General features: G+C 38.6%; 1 protein-coding gene across 1 annotated transcript in view; it reads left to right on the forward strand.

The window, feature by feature from the left end:
* The first annotated feature begins 798 nt into the window (after nucleotides 1–798).
* LOC125228384 (protein-tyrosine sulfotransferase) overlaps nucleotides 799–24,057 on the forward strand; it is a 35,138-nt gene continuing 11,879 nt past the window's right edge. Inside the window, exons 1-4 of the mRNA XM_048132934.1 lie at nucleotides 799–1,172; nucleotides 17,564–18,090; nucleotides 19,735–19,824; nucleotides 21,010–21,173. Coding sequence (XP_047988891.1) covers nucleotides 17,572–18,090; nucleotides 19,735–19,824; nucleotides 21,010–21,173 — 773 coding nt within the window. The 5' untranslated portion in view covers nucleotides 799–1,172; nucleotides 17,564–17,571. The remainder of the gene's footprint in view (nucleotides 1,173–17,563; nucleotides 18,091–19,734; nucleotides 19,825–21,009; nucleotides 21,174–24,057) is intronic.

Below are 24,057 nucleotides of genomic sequence, written 5' to 3' on the forward strand. Positions count from 1 at the left end.
TTTTTTAATTATACAAATCTTTGATTTATTGGCATCAAAATAATTACATTATAATTATTTTCCAATTTTTTGAAATATATCGAAACCCTAGTTAGAATATAACACTAAAATAATATAAGAAGTTATAAAATCAGGTAATATACAGATAAAAATACTACTACTATGGGAACCTCATTAACACTGGCAACACGTGCGAGAGGGACACCAGCCCAAACAATGCCCTCTCATGTGGACCGTTTTCGCTAGTCTGATACGATCGACTTTCTGTTTCAGTAATAAGGTTCAATTTCGTATGGCAAAAAATGTGATTGAGCTGTCCCCTGTAAAGGTCTTTGGGTTTTTTTAATTGCGCAAATCTTTGGTTTTATGGCCCTTGCCTCGATATAATACAACAATAATTTAAGAAGTTTATAAACTTAGTTATCATACAGGTAAAAATACTACTACTATAGTGATCTCTTTAACACTGGTCACACGTGCGAGAGGGACACCTGCACCAGCCCCAACTTTGACCCTCTCATGTGGACACACTTTTGCTAGTCTGCAGTGTGACACGAACGCCTTTCTGGATAAGTGATAAGGTTCAATTTAGTATGGCAAAAAAAGTATGACCTATTGATGGTCCATGGTTTTTATTTGTTTGATTTGTTTGTATATGAAATAAATGAACTATGAAGGGGGAATTTATAATCTGTTTTGGAACATATCTACAGATCTGTCAACCAACTGTCAACACATTGCTATACTGTCATTAATGTCACACTTGTCAACTCATTCAAGTCAATTGTCAATGTCAGTGAGACGGCACAGCAAGAGTAGGTTTCGACAGACACAGTCAAATTGGATTTAATTGAAAAAACAAAAGACTAAATTTTATTTCCGGATCTTTTTTGTTAAGAGCCGTAATTGCCTATCAAACGCTAGTGTAATCGATTGGAGGCGCATGAATACGGTTGGTGTGTGTGAGAACACTGAGAACTGTTTTGCAAGCTTCCGAACCGCTGGTCGTTGAGCCCACTACGTGTTGTGGTGGAAGCCAGGCCGAGCGCGGGCTGCGGCGCGGCACCGGCACCCGCACTTTGCACTTTAACAAGATTTGCGTGAAGCTCACTCGAAGAAATGGATTTATTGCGAGTAACTGTCGTTTTTGGATAGTTTGGATTTTTATGTAGGTGAGTACACAATCTCAAAACATTATCAACGTGTACAAGTACATGACAAGTTACCATGTTTCTTGTTAGGTTTATGAGAGTGCTGCGTTCTTTGGAATGAGCAGGTGTGTCTGTGTAGTGATAATCATTAGTGATTGGAACATGCTATTCAAAGTGGCTTGAATCTTAAATATGTTGGTGCTTCATGATTAGGGATTGCAATCCGGTCCGGCGGATCCGATAATCCGGCCGGATCCGGTGCTTTTTTCATGCTACCGGATCCGGCGATTTTCACCGGATCCGGTACCGGATCCGGTAGTGTAACTTAATATGTTAAAATTGTGCAAGAAATTATAATTTACGCCAACATTTGAACGTCGCTCAATAGGGGATTTCAATCCGGTCTGATTTCCAATCAAAAAAATAACTTAATACGTATGTTCTTTGCACTTATAGGACGTTGGAAGTCAAATAATATGCTCAAGTGACGCGTCAACATTTCCATCTTTGAATCCGTAGCGAAATCTGTGCAATTGTTTACTTGAATGCAAAATGTGGAGTACGTAGTGGAGAGTAACAAAGCGCCATACGAAAAAACTTTTTGTTAACATGTCACTGAGGTCGATTCTTCGCGTTTTCTGGCCAAACACTATCCGAAATCAAGACCTAGATATAAAGAAAGAGTGCCCTCTAACGAAATAACGCAACCATTGCTTTCGGCTGGAAATCGCAAAATGCAAGCCGTGGCTCCGGGCGCCCTTGTAAACACATGGAAGCGGTCCGTCGAGGATGAACTACGAGCGACCGGGTCGAGCTGGAGCGAGGCCACGAGGGTGGCTGAAAATCGTAAGGCGTGGTGTGAGCTCGTGAAGGCCCTTTGCATCTCTATGGTGACATAGGACTCCAAGAACAATAACATGTTTTCAGCATAATATGAGAATTAAGTATGAGGGTATATTGAGAATATAAGAAGTAAAACAACAATTCAAAGCTTAAGAGGGCTTTCGTGTTAAAAATAGTGAAATCGCAACCGAGCGCTCGATCATACCGTGTGTGGTATCAAATTAAAGGGCTTTGCGAGTAGTTTATAAATATATATCACATTATAGAACTTTTTCTACTTGGTCTAACAAAATATGAGAAAATGTCCAAAAGTGGTAATAATTGTACCGGTGAAGGCTCGTTTTCAAAAATTTGGCAAAAATCAATAATAGCAATTTATAATCACTAAGGCATAACAGCAATTTAAGTAAACGTTGCAGATTAATTTAGTACAAAACATACTTCGATGTGATGTACATTTTCAAAGAAATTGTCACTTAATTTTAGGTAATTTCTGAAAAAAATTTAATTCGTCTTAGGCTAGTTTACTCTTTTTCAAAAACTTAAAATGAAAATCTAGTCTGAAATGATTGTGGTACAGGATATACGAATTATAAATTTACCCGTTTTAATATTCAAAATTGTCCAAATTTTACAAATAAGATCGACTGATTCAGCTCTATACGTGCGTTTTTCTAAACGTGCATTAGAGAAAAAATCATAATTAATTTAGTGAGTTAGTTTTCAAAAATCCAGTCTTATAAAAATCAAGATAATAAGATGCTCTAACTGGAACTTGAATTAAATAAATCTATTGTATAACGGAAAGTGTAGTATTTCACCGACTAAAACTATCAATTTTACATTCTTTTGACGTTTTTTTTGAAAGCAGCCTTAAAGATGAACATTTTTAAAAGGTATCCAGTAAGATTGTGGATTCAGCAATAGCAAATAATACTTAGGTCAATTACTGTTGCTGACTTCAATTTAGCTACTGTGGTTTTGTTAATCGGAGACTGGATATTTTTATACATACTGAGAAAAACTGAACGCAGACTTTTAATAGTTATGCTTAATATGTATGATTGTAATAAGTAGCTACTATTTTTTTTGTTCTACTTTGCATTTGAGTAAATTGTAAAATGACACAATACATATCTTTTTTTAAACACCGATCTCATGATGCATTTAGTTTAATATTATAATGTCCGTTCTTAATCGTATCTAAAAGCTCTATAGGTATTATTGTAAAACAATACAGTAAAAATAATTTTGTTATCCTATAAAAGTTTAAGAACGTAAAAAGAACGAACGAATTTGATTTGCAACTGATTATTATAGTAAAATTTACTTGTTACCTGGTAAAAATGTTGATTTCTAAGCTTGCAACTGTTGGTTTATTAATCGTTAAGCAAAATACCGTCATACTTCTCATATTATGCTGAAACATGCAAAAAAAATTACTATTTGGCCACTTTTAATCCTCGAGGCCAATCCGGCCGGATTGGATATCAGACCGGACTGCAATCCCTATTCATGATTGCATAAAAGTGAAGTTATAATAAAGTGGAAGTTTGCCTCTTACATGTAGTACTCACAGGTAGGAAGGAGAAGTATGTATTGAATTGACATATTGTGTATGCTTGTCTGTGGGACTTGTAGGAGCAGATCCAAAACTATAATATAAAGAAAGCCAGAAGGCTGGCAGCGTTACCTCTTTAGATAACCAGACTTATATAAAGATATTCTCTTTGATCTTCCACCCACAATAATATAATAGTTATCATTACTAGATAAATCATAAGAATAGTAAGCAAATGTATTTAATGTTTAGAAGGTTCTTCCTTTAGTATCTTTCAAAAGTGTAGAGATGGGTCTGGGCATGTGTCCTATTATTGAATGAATTCAATTTACATAAGAATGTAGTATTGTGCATGATACTCTAATGCACATAAGTGGAGATTGTTCTAGAAAAGGGAGTTTCAGTTCATGTTGAATAATTTGTAAGACAAAGCATACAATGGGTTATATTGATTAGGATTCATTTCAATGTTCTTAATGATTGTGTGATGGAGAGAAGCACTGGTTTACAAATAAAAAAAAGCTACCTCACAGGAAGAACAACTGGCACAGACTAACTGGATAATAGCCTTCCTGAGCCCGAACATGCTGTAACTCCGGAGAGACAGACAAATGATCATGATTATACAAACATAAAACTTTGCTGAGCATGGCAATATATGTAACAGAGCCATTGTTTGTGCCCCGAGGTTGACCTTTCTGCATATCATCACCTTTCTGTTATCCTCATAACAGAAGCCTCTGTGTAGGTTGTTTGGCTTTCTTTACTTTACCACATATATCAATCTATAATCATCCATTCACTGAGACCACCTCCATGCCCTTAAGTCATAAGTCATTTATTTGCGAAAGATAGGGTATACATATAGTGGAGTAAAAGTAAGGTACCCTGGACATAATTCAATAACTCGTCCTTTTTGATATTTTATTGGGTATTATTATTAAGCATCAAATAGTAATTATGTACATAGATAAAAAAAAAATACGATCGTATTCATATCTTATAAAAATCATGAGATAAAGTACATTATCCCACTTTTCGCTAACAGCAAAATAGTTAACCGAAAACTTTGTTAGATTAACTTTGTGGTGCACTCAGATGCGATCAGTTATTAGCGATATTACACAGAAAATAAATCTGATTGTGTACTTTTTTTTACCGTTTTCATTTAATGTGAATATCTAGGTAGGTAAAAATGGTGACCATGATATATATATCAATTTGCATTGTATTAAGTATATATAGACATTTAACACCGATCTTAAACATATATTTTTAACGCTTAAATAAACATGAATTTCTCAGTAGGTATAAATTGTAACTGAGATTTTTTTGCTTAAGACCAGGTTTTTGTGTACTATAATCATGATTTTATCAAAATTAATACTGTGAAGGTCGCGCTTAAGAAACTGTAAATGTCAGTAATTTAAAAGGGTGCAAAGTTGTCGTAGAGCGGCTGTCGCGGGGCGGGGGAGCGCGCGGGGCGCGGGCCTGGGAGAGCGCGCCGCGCACCGGCCGCGTCACCGCGGCGGATCGGTTAATAGGTTAGGGACGTAATGTACCGGCCACACCAGAGCGTCGCGTGTCTCGGGGCGCGCAACGGACGTCCGCGCCACGCCACCTGAGTGTAATTCAAAAATCGTCTCCTCAGTACATTTTGTATAGGAAGGACGTAAGACGCGCCCCAGGCGGCGTGGCGGCGGCGTGGCGCGCGCCGCGCCGCCTGGGACTAGGACCATCTCGGGGTTATACCCGTTCGATTAAAAAAAATAATTTGAAAATCGGTCCACGATTCTCGGAGATATCGAGTAACAAAAAAACCGGCCAAGAGCGTGTCGGTCCACGTTCAGTGTAGGGTTCCGTAGTTTTCCGTATTTTTCTCAAAACAATTTTCCTAGAAAGTCTTTATAAAGTTCTACTTTTTTGATCTTTTTTCATATTTTTTTAAACATAAGGTTCATAGAGGGGGGGGGGGGACGCACTTTTTTTCCTTTAGGAGCGATTATTTCCGAAAATATTAATATGATCAAAAACCGGCCAAGAGCGTGTCGGGCCACGCTCAGTGTAGGGTTCCGTAGTTTTCCGTATTTTTCTCAAAAGCAACTGAACCTATCAAGTTCAAAACAATTTTCCTAGAAAGTCTTTATAAAGTTCTACTTTTGTGATTTTTTTCATATTTTTTAAACATATGGTTCAAAAGTTAGAGGGGGGACGCACTTTTTTTTTCTTTAGGAGCGATTATTTCCGAAAATATTAATATTATCAAAAAACGATCTTAGTAAACCCTTATTCATTTTTAAATACCTATCCAACAATATATCACATGTTGGGGTTAGAATGAAAAAAAATATCAGCCCCCACTTTACATGTAGGGGGGGTACCCTAATAAAACATTTTTTTCCATTTTTTATTTTTGCACTTTGTTGGCGTGATTGATATATATACATATTGGTACCAAATTTCAGCTTTCTAGTGCTAACGGTTACTGAGATTATCCGCGAACGGACGGACGGACGGACGGACGAACGGACGGACGGACGGACGGACAGACAGACATGGCGAAACTATAAGGGTTCCTAGTTGACTACGGAACCCTAAAAACGATCTTAGTAAAAGTAAACCCTTATTCATTTTTAAATACCTATCCAACAATATATCATACGTTGGGGTTGGAATGAAAAAAAAAATCAGCCCCCACTTTACATGTAGGGGGGTACCCTAATAAAACATTTTTTTCCATTTTTTATTTTTGCACTTTGTTGGCGTGATTGATACATTGGTACCAAATTTCAGCTTTCTAGTGCTTACGGTTACTGAGATTATCCGCGGACGGACGGACAGACAGACAGACAGGGAAACTATAAGGATTCCTAGTTGACTACGGAACCCTAAAAAACATTCAGTCGAATTGAGAACCTCCTACTTTTTTTGAAGTCGGTTAAAAAAACAACCTTTATTGCCGGCCGGCAAACGGCTAACCGATTGAAACAGAAACATAAATGAAAAGAGAGGGCGAACGGCGACACCTGCGTGTCGGCGATTTCAAAGGTAAGCGCACGTGCACCCGATCTCGCTACCTGCGCCCAGGTGCGGGCGCGGCTTTCGACCTTCGCGCCGTGCAATAGAATTTAATGTCGGCTGCTCGTGTGCGGTCTGTTTGTTTTATAGAGTGGCGGCATTTTCAACATCAAAGGGTGAGCCTATTTTGTGCAAAATTCTGTTATATCAATAACTTCTCACGTCACTAGATTATCGACTTTGAATGTCGAGTATATTTATAGTATCATCACTTTATTTCAGTGTACGAATTTCGTATGTGTTAAAAATCATTGTTCTAGCTTCATAAACCAGGGAGGAAATAATGGAGAGCGTTTATATGTCTTGTTTTGCCTTAATTCAATATCATCACATATTTTTGTTGCTGATAAAATAATACATCCTATATATCAAGGCCTTGTAGCTCGGCGAAAGAATCGTGATCGCGGAGTGCGCCGGCACTGATTATAATTATTTTGTCCAGTTATTATAATAACCTATACAAAAAGTACCGATAGAATAGGTATTCTAATCTATATCTGCATAGAACTATTTAAAACAAACCACAAAAGTTCATAGTTGATCGTTATTGGTACAGTCAGCAACTCAGCTGTGAATACAGATAAAGTGCCAAATATATGTATACACATACCTTAATGTACCAAGTACCAACACTTGTACAGGAAATAAAATACTCTATACATATTTTTGGCACTTTGTCTTGCCAGCTGTGTTGTTGACTGTACACGATCTAAAAAGGAGCCGAACGGTTATTATAATTACGCGGCGACTTGCGTAGTCGGCGGCCGCGCGATACATAGTGCTGTCTCTGTTCAGGCCCCGTAGCCGAATGCCATTTCTCCGACGCGAAACGAAAACGAAACGCAGTCTGGCTCTGTCGCGCCAATACGCAAGAGCGATAGAGATAGATATCTACTAGCGTTTCGTTTCGTGAGCGTTTGTGCCATTCGGCTACGCACCCTGTTCTCACTACCACGAATTTGAAGAACAATATTGCTGTCTCTCTCAATCTTTAGGCGTCATTCATATATTACGTCATACTAAATGTGACAATCCATGTTAAAGGATTAAAAAGCGTGACATTGGGGGGTCCAAATAGTAGTCCATAAACCACGTCTTTGACCAACGTGAGTGATATCTCTGTCACTCTTTACGTCTTTACTAACAGAAATTTAAATAACAATAGTGCTATCTCTGTCACTCTTTACTAACAGAAATTTAAATAACAAAAATGCTATCTCTGTCACTCTTTACTACCAGGAACTTAAATTATTATAGTGCTATCTCTATTCTCTGTCACTCTTTACTATCAGGAACTTAAATTGTTATAGTGCTATCTCTGTCACTCTTTACTACCAGGACCTTAAATTATTATAGTGCTATCTCTGTCACTCTTTACTGTGTGCGGGAAGTGCACATACCACGAGTTTGACTAACATGAGTGCTATCTCTATCACTCTTTACTACCAGGAACTTTAATTATGATAGTGCTATCTCTGTCACTCTTTACTACCAGGAACATAAATTTTATTATTACAGTGCTATCTCTGTCACTCTTTACTACCAGGAACTTAAATGATTATAGTGCTATCTCTGTCACTCTTTACTGTGTGCGGGAAGTGCACATACCACGAGTTTGACTAACATGAGTGCTATCTCTGTCACTCTTTACTACCAGGAACTTAAATGATTATAGTGCTATCTCTGTCACTGTTTACTTCTAGGAACTTAAATATTTTTTTCGGTTTCGGTTTTGGTCTTGGTTTCGGTGTCGGTTTTGGTGTAGGTTTCGGTGTCGGTTTCGGTTTCGATTTCGGTTTTCGTTTCCATTCCCGTTTCGGTTTCCGTTTTCGTTTTCAGTTTTGTTTTTGTTTAAACTAACAGAACTAAAACTAAAACCAAAACCAAAACCAAACCAGAAACGGGAAACCGAACACGGGAAACCGGATATCGGATACCGTATATCGGATGCTGGTTACCGGTTACTGTCTACCGTTTACCGGATACCGGTTACCGTCTACCGGTTACCGGTCACCGTTTACCGTCTACCGGTTACCGGTCACCGGATACCGGATACCGGATACAGGATACAGGATACCGGATACCGGTTACCGGTTACCTAAGAACTCGGTCCTCTAAGAACTCCCTCGGAAGAGTCGACACTTCAAAATGAAGCGACATCGCATCGGCTCATCATCCACAAATCCGAAAAGATCCACCGATAAATTTGTACCGGAAAGACCTCACCGCGACAATGTCACATTACCCAAATTACTTCAAAAATCCTCTGAAAGTGAAACAGTTCATTAGGTTTACCGTAAGAGTGAGTGAGACAGACACGCACTGTGCTTCAAATTTGCCTCGCCAAAATACGTTACACACGACTCGAAAGAATACAGTCTTAAGCGCCGCAAGCTTTCATACATATTACGTTGTTGTGATCCAAGCATCTCGTCAAGCTCGATAGGTACTATTATTGAGCTAACGACTTGACCAGTTTAACGTGACCTATCGGACTAATTGATTTGTATGACTTTTGTCACTTGTAATAAGGGAGCTCTCTTATACTGGACGGTGAAATATTTGTTACCGAAGCGTTTCGAAAACGCGGCGCCCTTGATATCGCCGAGCGAAACACGTGTTGACGACTCGCCGCCCGTTCCCGCTATTACTATACTAGCTATACCTACTCTGTGCACGACCTTATTCTGCAGGTAATAACGTTCATATTAAAGCGCAAGTAAGAAAAATATCAATTAAGTAATGAATCTTACATATTTGTTGTTTAATTGATTTCGTATAGTACTAAGAATATATTAACGGCAAAATTTACCATCTTTCAATTTAGTTAGGTATTTTTCCTTTCCTAAAATTATCAATATTTAAGATTTTGAACAAGCGCCAAAAGTATTGGTATAAGTTTTAATAATTTATCAACACACGTAATATTATATTCATAATAAATTGCAGGATTACGGTTAACAATATTTTCTAGTGAAATACGCCTGAAAATGTGTAACTTACTAAACCTTCTTTATAAATGATAGTTCTGTATGAATTATTTATAAAAATTAGATGTTTTTATATGAAATGCAGGTGTCACAACATAATACAAGCACTTTTTCCGGATTACATTTAATACTTTAGTTATAAAATCAAAAAATATTCAAAGTTCGTTTTTATTTTTTTTTAAATTGAATCAGAACCCTAATTTGATTAATAATTTGTATTTTAACTATCACTAATGATACTTTATACGACAGAAAAAGAAAATTACGGTTATCGAATTATGTCCAGGTCAAGCTATTTTTCCTGGTCTAATAGGTGTTATACTCCAATTGCTAATTCGAGTCCAAAAAAACTACGACAGATACGTCAATGTCACAGCTGTCAATGTCACTTATGTCACTGTCAAAATACTTTTCAGGTTTCGCCAACCTTCTACATTCTTTATTTGGCACGTAAGAAATCCAAGAATACTTGATGATAAAATTGTGAAGAAAATTCGTTTTAGTTTTTTTGTTTTAATTCTCATATGTCAAATTAGTTCCACCGGTCGCCACTAATGATAAATGTTGGTAATTCGCATTATATTACGTGTATTTGTGACAATCAACATCACCTTCATTCACGTTGCTAATAATAATAAAACTTAAACCAGACAAATGTATGCACTAAAGATGCCCTGTCTCAGTCAGGTGCAATTTTCGCCAATGTTTATTAAATTAGTCATTGGAGTCTAACAACCAATTACCAATATTAGAAAGTTATTGCTGAAGGGTAGCACCTGAACTGGCTCTCAGAATGGCGCGTGGCGAAGTCAGGGGCTCACGAAAGGTATTTCCTTAGCGTATTGAACGAGTGCCCAATGTATCTCTGAGACTCCTCAGGAGATTTGGAACCATACATTGAAGAACATTACTCAAACTTACTTACATACTCGCAAATACTTTCTTTAAGGTAAAACAATAGATCATTACATGTGCCATTTTTTATCTAAAAGGTTAATAAGTGTCGGTTGTCAATAAAGCGCTACTTGCATATTAACGTCTGTCTATCTGGTTCAGGTTCCATCATACTCGTATTTTTGCGCTTGCGCTCACGCAAAGTCCTCGTAGAAAACACAATCTTAACAACGATTTGAAATAACAGTAACTGAACAGGAAACAAAAACTTAACAAAAAACAAAAACTCAACAAGGCAAAAAATCACCACGGAGCAAAAAAACATTCAAACAATCAGAACAGAAGTTAGACGTCGAATAAGAATGTCAAATTCAAATACAGTTTGACAGACCATGGTGTCATGGCCGCTTCCAAAACAATGGCGGCCGTGGCAACCATAAAGCCCACTATTACACTATTTCGCTGATTAGCTAATTGTAAAATATATGTATAAAAAATTGGTCACAATATCTATATCATCAATAGTTTGTTCTATACCGCAAAATATAGCACCAAATGTTATTGATACCTGAAGTGATACAAGCGCAATACCAACTTTACAACTAAAAATCACGGAAAAAAGAAAAAAAATCGAGCGACCTAGTATTTATGTAAATAATAAAAGACTATTAAATATATAAATCAAAGGATTGAAATAAATAATAAATAATTTATCTTGGCGTGTGTTTTTATAAAAAAGGATTATACTACTTTACAAACATTTTATTGCAGTGGCAACATCGTAGTAGTTTTTTTGGACTCGAATTAGCAATTGGAGTATAGTTTACAATAAAGTGAGCCAATCTACCTTGTCACACAGTGACATGCAAATCTCAGATTGTACCTAGGTCTAGTACTATTAACTACTAATCTACTATCTATATCTAAAGCTAGATTATATTTACATAGCAATATTAATATACAAAACAATACAAATCATCGAATATAAATAAATTACTTAATTGAGATGTCACAGATTTTGCGGTTTAGTAGTCCAAATATTCCTTTACAGAGTAGAAAGTCTGTTCGTTTAGCCATTCAAATAATCTTCTTTTAAACAAATGTAAAGTAAGGCCCGTGTGGTGACGGGTTTAGAATTTCACCACCCCCTTTCTTCCCGTGGGTGTCGTAGAAGTCGACTGTGGGATTTGGGTTAAATTGTGGCGTAGGCGAGAGGCTGGCAACCTGTCACTGCAATGTCACAATTTTCGTTTCCTTTCAACCCTTTAATTGCCATTTAATGCCAAGAGTGGCACTGAGACTTTTTGTAGTTTCATGTGCTCTGCCTACCCCTTTATGGGATACAGGCGTGAATTTATGTTATGTTATGTTATGTTAAAGTAAGGCCTTTGATAGTGTCTGGGAGCTTATTATACAAAAGTATACTCATAGGATAGCAACTTTTCTTATGTAAACTTGTGTGTGTTCTCGGACATATGAGTTTGTTAGGGTATTTCGTATTTAAGTTACATAATTCATAATTTTTTGTATATACATTTTGGTTGCATTTTACAAATACACACATTTCAAATATATATAAACAAGGTACTGTAAGCAGATTTAGTTTTTTAAACAGTGGTCTGCATGAAGTTATTATGGACACACCGCAAATCGCACATATACATTGTTTTTGAGGTATAAACAATCCAAGGATATTTGAGCCATTCCCCCATACCGTTATACCATACCTCAGACTAGACGCCACGTAGCCATGATATGCTTGGACGGCTGTTTTTTGGCTTAAAATCTTAGTTAAGCGCCAAAGGGCATACGCAAAACTATTTAATTTCTTACACACACCTTCAATATGATGGTTCCAGTGACACATATCATCAACTACTATTCCAAGAAATTTGACATGATCTGACTCAGTAATTTGTTGATCATCATATGTAACAGTCATATTCATATTCATATATTCATATTCATATATTTATTGATAAAGTTAATTACAAGTCAAGAAAAATGTACATATAATGGTTTACACTTGTATGTAAATATAAGTTACAAATACATCACTCAAACAGTTTACAATTATATCTATTTATAAACAGGAAATACAATGTCATTTTTTATCAATATCCAATAACACATACAATTAATTTAATACAATATAAAATTCTACAATATTTTTATTATACATATCACTATAAAATCAATTCACATTTCATTTCATGTTGTAAGACTGTGGATCAATGACACCCTATCGAAAAATTCATCTATGGTGTAGCAAGCTAATTCCAGTAATATTTTTTTGATTTTATTGGAAAATACGATATCGCTCGGGGCAGCTCTTATCTCGGCAGGCAATGAGTTGTACAGTCTGACCCCCAACACGCCAACGGATTTTTTGGCTTTTGCAGTGGTGTGGGCCGGGACCAGAAGAAGCGTTGCACCGCGTGTGCTTCTGCCCGACTGCTGTTCACGTGTTTTATACGAGCTGATGTTTTTTCTTACGTACTTGCACGCTTCCAATATGTAAACGCTAAGTAATGTTAGTATTTTGTACTTAATGAATAGGGTATGTGCCGAGTGGTCGAAAGGTTTCCCCGCGATTATTCGTATGGCTCGCTTTTGGAGTTTGAACACTCGTTCGCGATCCGCAGCCGTCCCCCAAAGATCAACGCCATATATCATTGTCGAGTGAAAGTACCCCTAGTACGCCTTTAGTATATTGTCATTCGAAAGCGTCGGGGCTAATCTGGACAATGCAAACGCCGCTGAAGATAACCTATCACACACCAGGTCTATGTGAGCTGACCATGTTAGACCAGAGTCAAACATGAAACCCAAGTATTTTGTTGTCATTTTTTGTTTTTCTCCATAACCATTCCAAGATTGAGTATATGTAGTTTTGCTGAAATTTACTTGCAAACTGTTTATATTTAGCCAGTCTATTATATTAGAAAGTGCTGTATTAACGTCGTTTATGTGATTGCTTTTGTGTTCACTGGATATGATAACAGACACGTCATCAGCAAAAATAATGCAATGATGATTTGTGCTTAATGGTAAGTCATTGATATATACCAGGAAGAGTAACGGCTCTAAAATACTCCCCTGAGGGACACCAACTGTATGAGTCTTGAAGTCAGATCTATGGCTTACATATTCATTATCTTCATTTATGTTCGAGATCTCCACATATTGTTGTCTGTTTGTAAGATAGCTTTGTAACGCGAGTGTCTGTCTCCTTCTGGCCCTGTGCCATAACAGCAAGTAGCAAGAACAGCATGTTTTGTGTGTTAGTTTTCCCGGTAACTCCTATGATATCTATTTGAATAATGTTTTATGTGGTGTAGTAATAATATGCATTATATTTGCATGAAATCTAGTTAACTAACATGAATAATTTGATATCGATTGACATTGTAGGTAATACATAACTTACCATAGTATAGTTAGCCTTTATCAGCAATTCAACAGACCTAGGCTACACAATCTGAAACTGGAAGGTGCAGTCAAGGTATTAAACATAGATGCGGACAAAGTGCGACAAATATGCATACACGAAATTATTGCATAAAGGGCGTATGCGATATTTAATACCTTGAATTTAATGTATATATCTGATATAATTATATTTATAATAAATATTACGTCAATCAAATTTGAAATTTGATTAATTAGAATAAAATCCAAGTTCCAATGAGTCAAAAATCAGTCTGACACCCGAGCAGTTAATGTAAGAGGTACGGACACACGGACAGTCAGTATCAAAAGTTGTTGATCTACTGTTGATGCTGATGCTGACTATGCACAGAGCGGATGATTCACGGATTTCATTCATGTATCTATTAGGTATTAAAATATTGTAATTGATGATGAAATCGCTGAGGACGTTTCTAAACTGGCTGGAAACAGAGGACATGCATACTCGAAATTAACATATAATTAGTTGAAATCTGTGTCAATCAATATTTTCAACCTCATTTCTGCAGCTTGTTAAAACTCATCAAAAGCAACAGTCGTAATGAAAGTATTTACGTTGTAATAATTTTATTGCAGGTCTATCATTTGCAGTTACAATTAAGTAGTAGAAAGCACTTGCGCAAGCGTTGGCCGATAATTAAGACGTGCTAATGACGTGACGCGCGCGCCGTGCGCCGGGAGAGCTGTCATGATCAGGAGCTGGCAGGTGGCTAAGAGGCGCGGACTTTGTTTTTATACAATAGGTTTGCTTTACAATTCATTAACAGAGAATTTAGTCGTTCGACTCCCACTGTATAAGAGCAACAAATAAGTTTCTCCAAAATAAAAGTCCTGGGGCCCATTTCTAGAAGCTACAAGTTACAATTTACAAGCGGCTGTCAATGTCTAATATGACACGTTGGAAAGAGACTTCCACTTATAACTTGTAACTTTCAGTTTTTAGAAATGGGCCCCTGTTAATACATGGCGATCATAAGATCAGCATTATACTACGCCCATTATTTGTATTCTAAAAAAAAAACTTGATGAAAGTACATCAAAGTAATTCCTATTATTAAATCAGGTCATAGAGATAATCCAAATATAACTATCGCCGTTTCTGTGCTAGTAAATTATTAGAAAAAATAATGCTGAGTTGCTCCTTTAGTACCGTTTTGTAACTAAAAATTGGTAACCAGCTTCGAAACGGGAAAAAAAAATCGTAACTGGCTTCAAATTGGGACGTTCCCATTACCTATTCGTAACCACGTTTGGTAACCGGCTTCGAAACGGGAAAAAGAATCCCGTGTTGTAACTGGTTACAAAATGAGACTAAATCATTACTGATTCTTAGCCGTGGTTGGTAACCAACTTCGAAACGGGAAAATATAACCCTTATTGTAATTTGTAACTGGTTACAAAATGGAATTTTTTTCCCGTCATGAATACATGATTTATTCGAATAATGCTGACATTGAGTATTTTTTTTAGGGTTCCGTAGTCAACTAGGTTGACGAGGAACCCTTATAGTTTCGCTCTGTTCGTCTGTCCGTATGTACACCGTCCTAGCTTCGATTTGGTAGAAACTCCTATCAATAACTCTGGCCCAATAAGTATAACCAGCTACAAACAGGGAATTTTGTATTCCCGTTCTACTACGGTACCACGTAGGCCTAATACGTAACCGGCTACAAATCGGGAATATTGATTCCTTATTTGTAGCCAGTAACAACATTTTGGCTTCACGAAAAGCAGGTCTACGACTGATGCTGGTACCGTTTGACTGAATTCATCTTGCACGCATGGGAGGAGTCGCATGACGCAATTGGCGTAGTCTGCGACCTCTTTAAAGCTTTTGACTGCGTTGATCACGGTACTCTTAACATATATAATTTCCATGCTAAAGGACTTGCATTGGATCTTATGAAATCATATCTAGCACACGGAAATCAAAAGGTAACATTAAACAGACGGAGTCATTTGTTCTGAAATAGCAGTGGAGATGGGAGTACTTCAAGTATCTATTTTGGGGCCATTTCTATTCCTTGTGTGTATGTCAATGGTCTGCCATATATGATAAGCCGAAGATCAGGCATTGTTATGTTAGCTAACGATATTTCTTTATTGTTTAAAGTTAATAGGAAAGATACTGAGCTTGTTGAAATAAACAATACCCTATCCATTGTAAATATCCGATGCTTCTAATAACGCCCTGCACTGCACTTAGCAATCTTTTGCATCAAAAGTCTTTTAATAAAGTACTTCCTGTACCTATGTAAAATATAATATGTATATTTTTTTGATGTCATGCATGTCTACTTTTTGTTTATCTACCTCTGTACCTGTGACCTAGACTATTAAATAGTTATTTTATAGCCCAATATATGTATTTCGCCAAACTTGCATCGTGAAATTGCGTGTAAGTTGCGTTAATATCATTCAGAGCATGTTTATTTATATCATATCTTTTACTTAAGACGTGTTTGAATAGACTTATATTGACCGGGATATAGACCGTGATTACCTTTTTGATTTTTGTCGAGCTCCCGATATTTCGACGCAGTTGCATGCATCATGATCACGGAAAACTGTTTTCCGTGATCATGATGCATGCAACTGCGTCGAAATATCGGGAGCTCGACAAAAATCAAAAAGGTAATCACGGTCTATATCCCGGTCAATATAAGTCTAATGAAAATAACCGTGAATCATTCAAAACTCGTGTTTGAATACTTTGAATATACCTACTTTAAGTCTTTTATAATTCTTGTACGGTGAAATTTTTAGTGATGAAATCCACCCGTTCGTAGAATTTATATTTGCATGAAATGACGAGTGCGTTGTGTTCGGCAAATTCGTCGCTTCAGTAGACGCTTGCCCTAAAACAGCGGTTCTCAAACTTATTTTCCCATGGAACCCTTTTAGAAAGTAAAACATCTGACGGAACCCTTAAATTATTTTTCCCCTCACTAGCTCGGAAACACGTGTTTTGTCCTTTAATACCAAAAAATAAATAAAATAAAATACCAAATAAGATAAAAGTAGGTGAATCTAGTAATAAATATGATTTACCACCTGTAGAACTACTGCAAGCACTGATAAACGCATTTTTGCGTTGTAGTTTCCTCGCTACAGTGAGGGGAAAAGTTTTGTGTTACACTTGAGTGCAAATGTATTTTACTTCTCGTGTGTTAAAAAACTCGCATGTTCAGGATTCTATTTGTATAACCCCCTTGTACTGTAACTATTTTTCTATTGCAATCTTTATTTTAATAAGCAATCATGATAGTAAAATCTAATCACTAGATTCTAATGTGAGGTATTACATGAAACTGTTTTTTATTTTTTAACAATTGGTGAATATTTGGTTTTATAGAAGAGAGTTGAAGTTGCATATCAGGTACCCAAAATTCACACGGAGCCCCCAGAGAGGCTTTGCGGAGCCCTAGGGGTCCGCGGAGCACACTTTGAGAATGGCTGCCCTAAAATATTAATTAGTAGGTCAGTTAACCTACATTATAATAGTAGGTTTAGTGTATTGATTGTATAGTGTGTCGGCGAGCCCGGTAAGATCGGTGAGTGTGATGTGTGTGCAGGCGGCGGCATGTGGCGCGGGCCTCGCTGGCGCTGGGCGCTGGCGCTGCTGCTGGCGGGCGCGCTGGTGTGGGCGCTGCGCGGCGGCACGGGCGGCGCCGTGCGCCTGCGCTCGCCCGACCAGTGGGTGGAGGGCCGCGAGCTGCCGCTCATCTTCATCGGCGGCGTGCCGCGCTCCGGCACCACGCTGATGCGCGCCATGCTGGACGCGCACCCCGACGTGCGCTGCGGGCAGGAGACGCGCGTCGTGCCGCGCATCCTGCAGATGCGCCAGCACTGGGCGCACTCCGCCAAGGAGTCCGTCCGCCTCGAGGCCGCCGGCGTCTCTAAGGCGGTGCTCGACAACGCCATCGCGGCCTTCTGCCTGGAGGTGATCGCGGGGCACGGCGAGCCGGCGCCGCGGCTGTGCAACAAGGACCCGCTGGTGCTGAAGATGGGCAGCTACGTGCTAGAGCTCTTCCCCAACGCCAAGTTCCTCTTCATGATGCGCGACGGCCGTGCCACCGTGCATTCCATCATCAGCCGCAAGGTGAGATGTTAACACATTGGAGTTTTTTTCGATTATTTTTGTGTCCTACTGCTGGGCAAAGGCATAATCTTGATCAGAAAGTAGTCCAGATTATCCCGCCAGTCTCACTACCCAGCTACCCACATTAGGAGGATGATGATCGTTAGAACGAATATAGGTATTACCCTGGTAGCTACTTATAAAATGGTCTAATGTTATACGTAGTCGCGGTACTGCATGGTCAGCGCGATTTTAATAGAAACCGTTAGGTTTTTCATAGACAGCGTAGCGTGTGTGTTAACTAGGTAGGGGCGCTGAGTTCAACGGTCCGCCGCGCTGTGTGCGGTCCTCGTTAGGAGCCGCCAGAGTAAACACTAGCAGTCGGCTCGCACTAGACGTAGGCTCGCGATAATTCCTACATACTTAGCTGTGCCGCCGAGTTTTCATTGTAGCGCGAACAAGGACACAAATATTGAACAGTTAAGTTGAATTGCCAGTTTCGCTTAAATATTATGTAAGAGCGATAGAAAGTCAGATAACTGAGATAATGAAACGTCGGTTTTTGTTTTTTACGGTAGATTCTCAAGGGCCAATATAGCGTGTCGTGATACATAAATCATAACAAGCCTGAAAAAGCAGAGAACGCTACTATATGTATACTTACTGCTTAACCTGGATCGAACATCGTACGTGCTCGGGCTCGGCAAGCGAGTGTGGTGGCTGTCGACCAACTCCGAGGTGGTCTGCGTTCGGTGCCCCTGCCCTGCCCTTCATATAGGTACGAGTAACAATTACTTCATAGGAGGTATTATTTTCATGTTTTAACAGTTGATTCTGTAGTTGAGGAATTCCGCGAATATCCGTCGTGCGTGTCACACGCAGTTCCCGTAAGTTTTTTCTATGTATGTTCTATAAATAGTAATTAAGTTCAGAGGAAAAATACTTAAAAGAAAATGAAAAAAATGCATTATTCATCGGTCAAACTTCTGGGTAAGATTGAGCATACGTTGCATGCTCTCGTACTCGGTGCTATCTGATATCTTATGTTTATGTTCACACGCGAAACGTCGCCGAATATAAAAACTGAGGGAGTTGTGAGCGCAAGAATATAACAATAATGTCCGCGTTTTTGTTGAATAAATATTCGTCACAGCTGCTTTGTTTATGTTAAAGTTGTTATAACATGTCAAGGACGCTGCATGCCAGAAACAATGAGGTAGATAAGATATAAACTATAACCTACTTACTATAAAGCCACGCATACGGCACGCGAGCGGTGTGCCGTCTCTCATACAAATCTGTATATTACAATTTACAATACGCACCACCCACGTGTGGCCGATGGAGCTTGACTTGTTAGCGATCGTTTAGGTAATACCACTGTAAGTGTAAACCATCTCGCTTGTTACACTTTACAAATATGTATGTTTGTATGTGGATTTTTAGAGAATAGTTGCTGGTTCTGTCCTACCGACTAGTATACACCTACAGTCAACCAATTGGAACCCTAGGCCGGCACTCTACAACCATGTCAAAATGACAAGCAGTAAAGAGATTTCTTACAATATGATTTATAACGTCACTATGACATAGTTGTACAGTAGCATAGAGTTCCAATTGGTTGACTGTGCCTAGTATAATAATCAAATAAATGTATTTCCGCAGGTGACAATCACTGGATTCGACCTGACGTCGTACCGGCAGTGCCTCACCAAGTGGAACCACGCCGTGGGCCTCATGTACCAGCAGTGCAAGGTACCCTACTGTCCCCTACTCTCACTCTCTCCCTCCTCCTCACCACCTGCCCACTGCCCACTCCACTCTCATTATCATCGGTTTCAACTATGGCAAATGTAAGGCTAGGTAGGTAAAGTACGCACTACGAAACCGGAGTCGCAAACAAATACCTACTGGATGCAACCTGCCGGCACCGCACGCGGCTAGCCGCTTAGTGCGTACCTAACCTACATAGCCTAAGCTCCTCCAGAATTTTTCATGCACTCTCTTCCATCAGGTTACTTTTTTCTTTCTAATCAGCTTGCCAACGCAAGTAGGTTAAGTACAGTCGAGTTCATAAATATGTGTACATTTCTTCACCCTAACTCATTGCAATAAAGTGAAAAACTATGCACATTTATGAACTCGACTGTTCTAAGCCTCATTAACAATTACCTTTAATTGTCATATGATAATTATATTTATTCAATACATCTGTTTGAGTAGTCTAGTCGCAGAACTGTGTGATACCGTGAGCCGTGCACTGTGCAGTGTGCACTGTGCGTACTGCACAAAGCTCGGCGCGGCGGCTATAAAACGCTATCGCACTCGGTAACTGCGCTACGCGTCGCGTAGGTATAACACGTAAGCGCAAGTGCAAATTTGCATAACCGACGCGATTATGATTATACTATCGATTCGGAAGTAGCTACGAGAAATGATTATCGCACATGGAATACCATTCGATTTTCATTTTCATTGCGTGAAATGTAAGGTTTAGTGTTTTCAATCGTAATGAAATATTGTCAAAAGAAAGGTCGGGCAAGATACTTGTAGCACGTGACAGTTGTGCAAACAGAGGCTAGCCTTAAAGACACCCTTACCGGAGACAACCAATTAGCTCCGAAAATACGATCGTAATGAACAAGAATACCTAACTCATTCTCACATTCTCTTTTTTGTAAGTTAATAAATTTACCAGTTTTCAGCGGAATTCTGAACCGCATCCTATATTGATCACATCTGTACTACTTGTACTCTTTTGATAAGTATGCAGTGCCGGCATGCAAAAGACGGTAACATCTTTGGTCACATCGCTCGCGTATGTCGCATTAACGCATTAGATACGCATAAACAAATATCTATAAGTTGTTGAGTGGTGTGGTGTGTGTAGTGCAGGTAGTGTAGGTAGTATAGTAATGCAGTGTGTGTGTATGCACGCAGGCGCTGGGGCCGGCGCGCTGCCTGCCGGTGCGGTACGAGGCGCTGGTGCTGCGGCCGCGCGAGACGCTGCGCGCCGTGCTGGCCTTCCTCGGGCTGCCGTGGACGGACGCCGTGCTGCACCACGAGCGCTACATCAACCAGCCCAACGGCGTCGCGCTCTCCGAGTAACTATTCCATCCATACGAGCGCACTCTTGTCGCCTCCTCCTCCTCCTCCTCCTCCTCCGAGTACTCGACTAATTATCGTATCGACCTCACTGTTCGAACCTAGCAGTCGGTGGTAGATAACATCCGCGTAGAAACGCCACCGGCTTGTGCAGAATCCCTGCCTGCGCAGACATGATGTTTCCTGCAGGTCATATTGGCTTCGTGCGAAGTGCATGGAGGGGGTAAGCAAAGCGATCGCAGTGCTTGCGGTGGTCAAAGTCGACACTGATTGTGGTTGTCATCTATCAAAACTCATAAAATACACTATGTAACATAATTGCCGAAGATAAATCCTACGGCTTATACATTACCTTCTATAGTACCTTTAATTTTCATGGTGTTTATTTTAAAAAAAGGAAGTGGTATTCGTAACCGCTATTCGATACCGGTTATGCTCTTAAATGGATCACCAGCATTAATGTTACACCCTGTATAATACAATGTGTAATGTTTGATATGGGGCACCAATGTTTTTTCGTTGTTAATTGTAAAAATAATGGCATAAATAGTCGTTGCACGTTTTATGCGTTTCTTAGAGCACACTGGAAATTAGATCAAAGAACTAAATGGATAGCTACCGTAAAAAGAAAACGTAAGTGACATGCCAAAACCTGTTTGCCTAATATTGTTCAATACGCTGTTAGTATTTTTCCTACCGTAAAAGATTATACTTAAAGATTCAGGCCTAGTCTGGGAATAGGCCCGTGTCGGATATTTCTGCGGCCGCGGACATGACTAGGTACTTACGTTTACGAGTAGATTTGTTTTACATGGCATTAACGGGACGGAGGTTTAGCGAATACCATATCACTCGCTCGTAGAACTTCTACCATTACTCCTATGTTCTTCAAAATTCCTTACATGCCCTGCCAGCACCAATTTATTGCCTCTTTCTGTGGTCTGGGGTTGGAAGTTTATACCGTGAGTAATGCTTTGGAAACTGATTTTTATTATTATATCCATGTCTTTATAATCTATCTACCTAAATTACACTTGAAATAGTAGCTCTTGTTATTCGATTTATTTAAAATTAACAAAAAATCGCTAAAATATATGTTTGTTTACATGACATTTTTTGACATTTTCCACTTCAAGTTCACATGGTAGTGGGCGTAATTGTCGTGCACGTAGCCAATAACTAATCAAATTCAATCTATCATAGGTCATAGTAATTGCCTTTGTTTAATTAGATGTCAAAGAAAAACAAAGGATAATAACACACTATCTATGCCAATATTTTATAGATTTCTTGTCATTAAGAAGCTAACTAATATCAGAGCTGAGGAAATTAAATTGAAACATAAAAGTTTAATCGTAAGTACGTAAACGGTTCCTAACATGAAACTGTAGCGAATGAAATAACAATAGATACACGCAACACCTGACAGTTCGGATTCCTTGTTGCAAAGGCTTTAAGATATGTTCAGTTATAAAAGTGGCCACTGGCCAGGAATCAGCGAACATACCTACATATGAGTGGCCTTGTGTGGGCCGTGCGCTGTTAGGGCCCATTTAGACGGTACGAGAACTCGCTCACGAGTTTTATTACATTGCGGTATTTGATGGCTGTGCAAATTTGTATGTAACCTCAATAGCCCGCAATGTAACTGAAATCGCATGCGAGTTCGCACGCCGCGCCGCGCCGCGCGCAGTCAGTCTGCCAACACTCTATCTCACTCGGCCATACTGTTAGGAAGTTACGTCTGGGGAATTAAGATTACACATTGTCTATGTGCATATTTTACGCCGACACTGCGTGAATGTTTTTGTGATTATGCTAATGACGTTAATATGTTAATTCATGATTTATAGGAAGAATTTTGTTCGGGTTAGTTAGACATTACAGACAAGTGGAGAGGAGGTAGATAGACATTAACCATCCTTCCTAGCTAGGTAGGTAGATTTTTATAGGTGTTCCAATAATTCTTTTAATTTCATTCTGTCGGTGTTGAGCTAAACAATAAAAATACATGTGTTTGTCATGTCATTTCTAGAGGGCGGAGTACCGCACCGGTGGCAAATTTCACAAAAAAGGTATGGAGTCGTTTTTATAATTATTATTTTAGGCTTGAATAATAAAATTATTCATTTACCTAATGTACTTAGTATGGTACCTACTCGTAAATTGGAAGTAAGTACTTAACATTTATTTCCATAAAACGATTTCAGGAACACCTAAATGTTATGTCGTAAATGTTTTGGGTTATTTTTCAATTTCTTTTAACAAAGTCACCATTCATCGATATAATATTTTTTACCATATGCAACCTTTCTTTTAAAAAAGTTACAAATTTACAAATTTATGAGACATTTAGAAACTAATTATTTGAAATTGTCAATTTAGACAGCTGCTTTTTACATCTATAAGTATATTATCTGAATTATTATTGCGTCGGCTAAATAAATATTTAAAACCGAAAAATATCAAGATGAATAAGCCATGTGAAGCAACAATTCTGCGGATGATAGAACCGTACGAAAATCTTATATATAATGAAGAAGAATGTAGCATTCACTGTATTTCTTGCTAAGTGGATATAACGCAGTTGAAAAAATATAATGTCGAAAAACACGTTAACAGTAAACAACACCAAATTAACTGTGGAAACCAAAATGGCACCTTTGCCTATGATTTATGCGTTTTCCTTATAGCGTGTAACATCCCATGGAAAGGAGTTAACCATCCAGAATTTAAAACGTTCTTTGGAAAATACTTAGATTAAGGCGTAAAACTTCCCGAAGAAAGTGTTTTGAGAAAATACTATCTTATCAGAATATACAATGCGACCGTCAAGCAAATACGAAATACATTTTTCGATTCCAATTTATGGCTTGCGGTGGA

This window comes from Leguminivora glycinivorella, chromosome 7 (genome assembly GCF_023078275.1).
Source record: "Leguminivora glycinivorella isolate SPB_JAAS2020 chromosome 7, LegGlyc_1.1, whole genome shotgun sequence".
Lineage (NCBI taxonomy): Eukaryota > Metazoa > Arthropoda > Insecta > Lepidoptera > Tortricidae > Leguminivora > Leguminivora glycinivorella.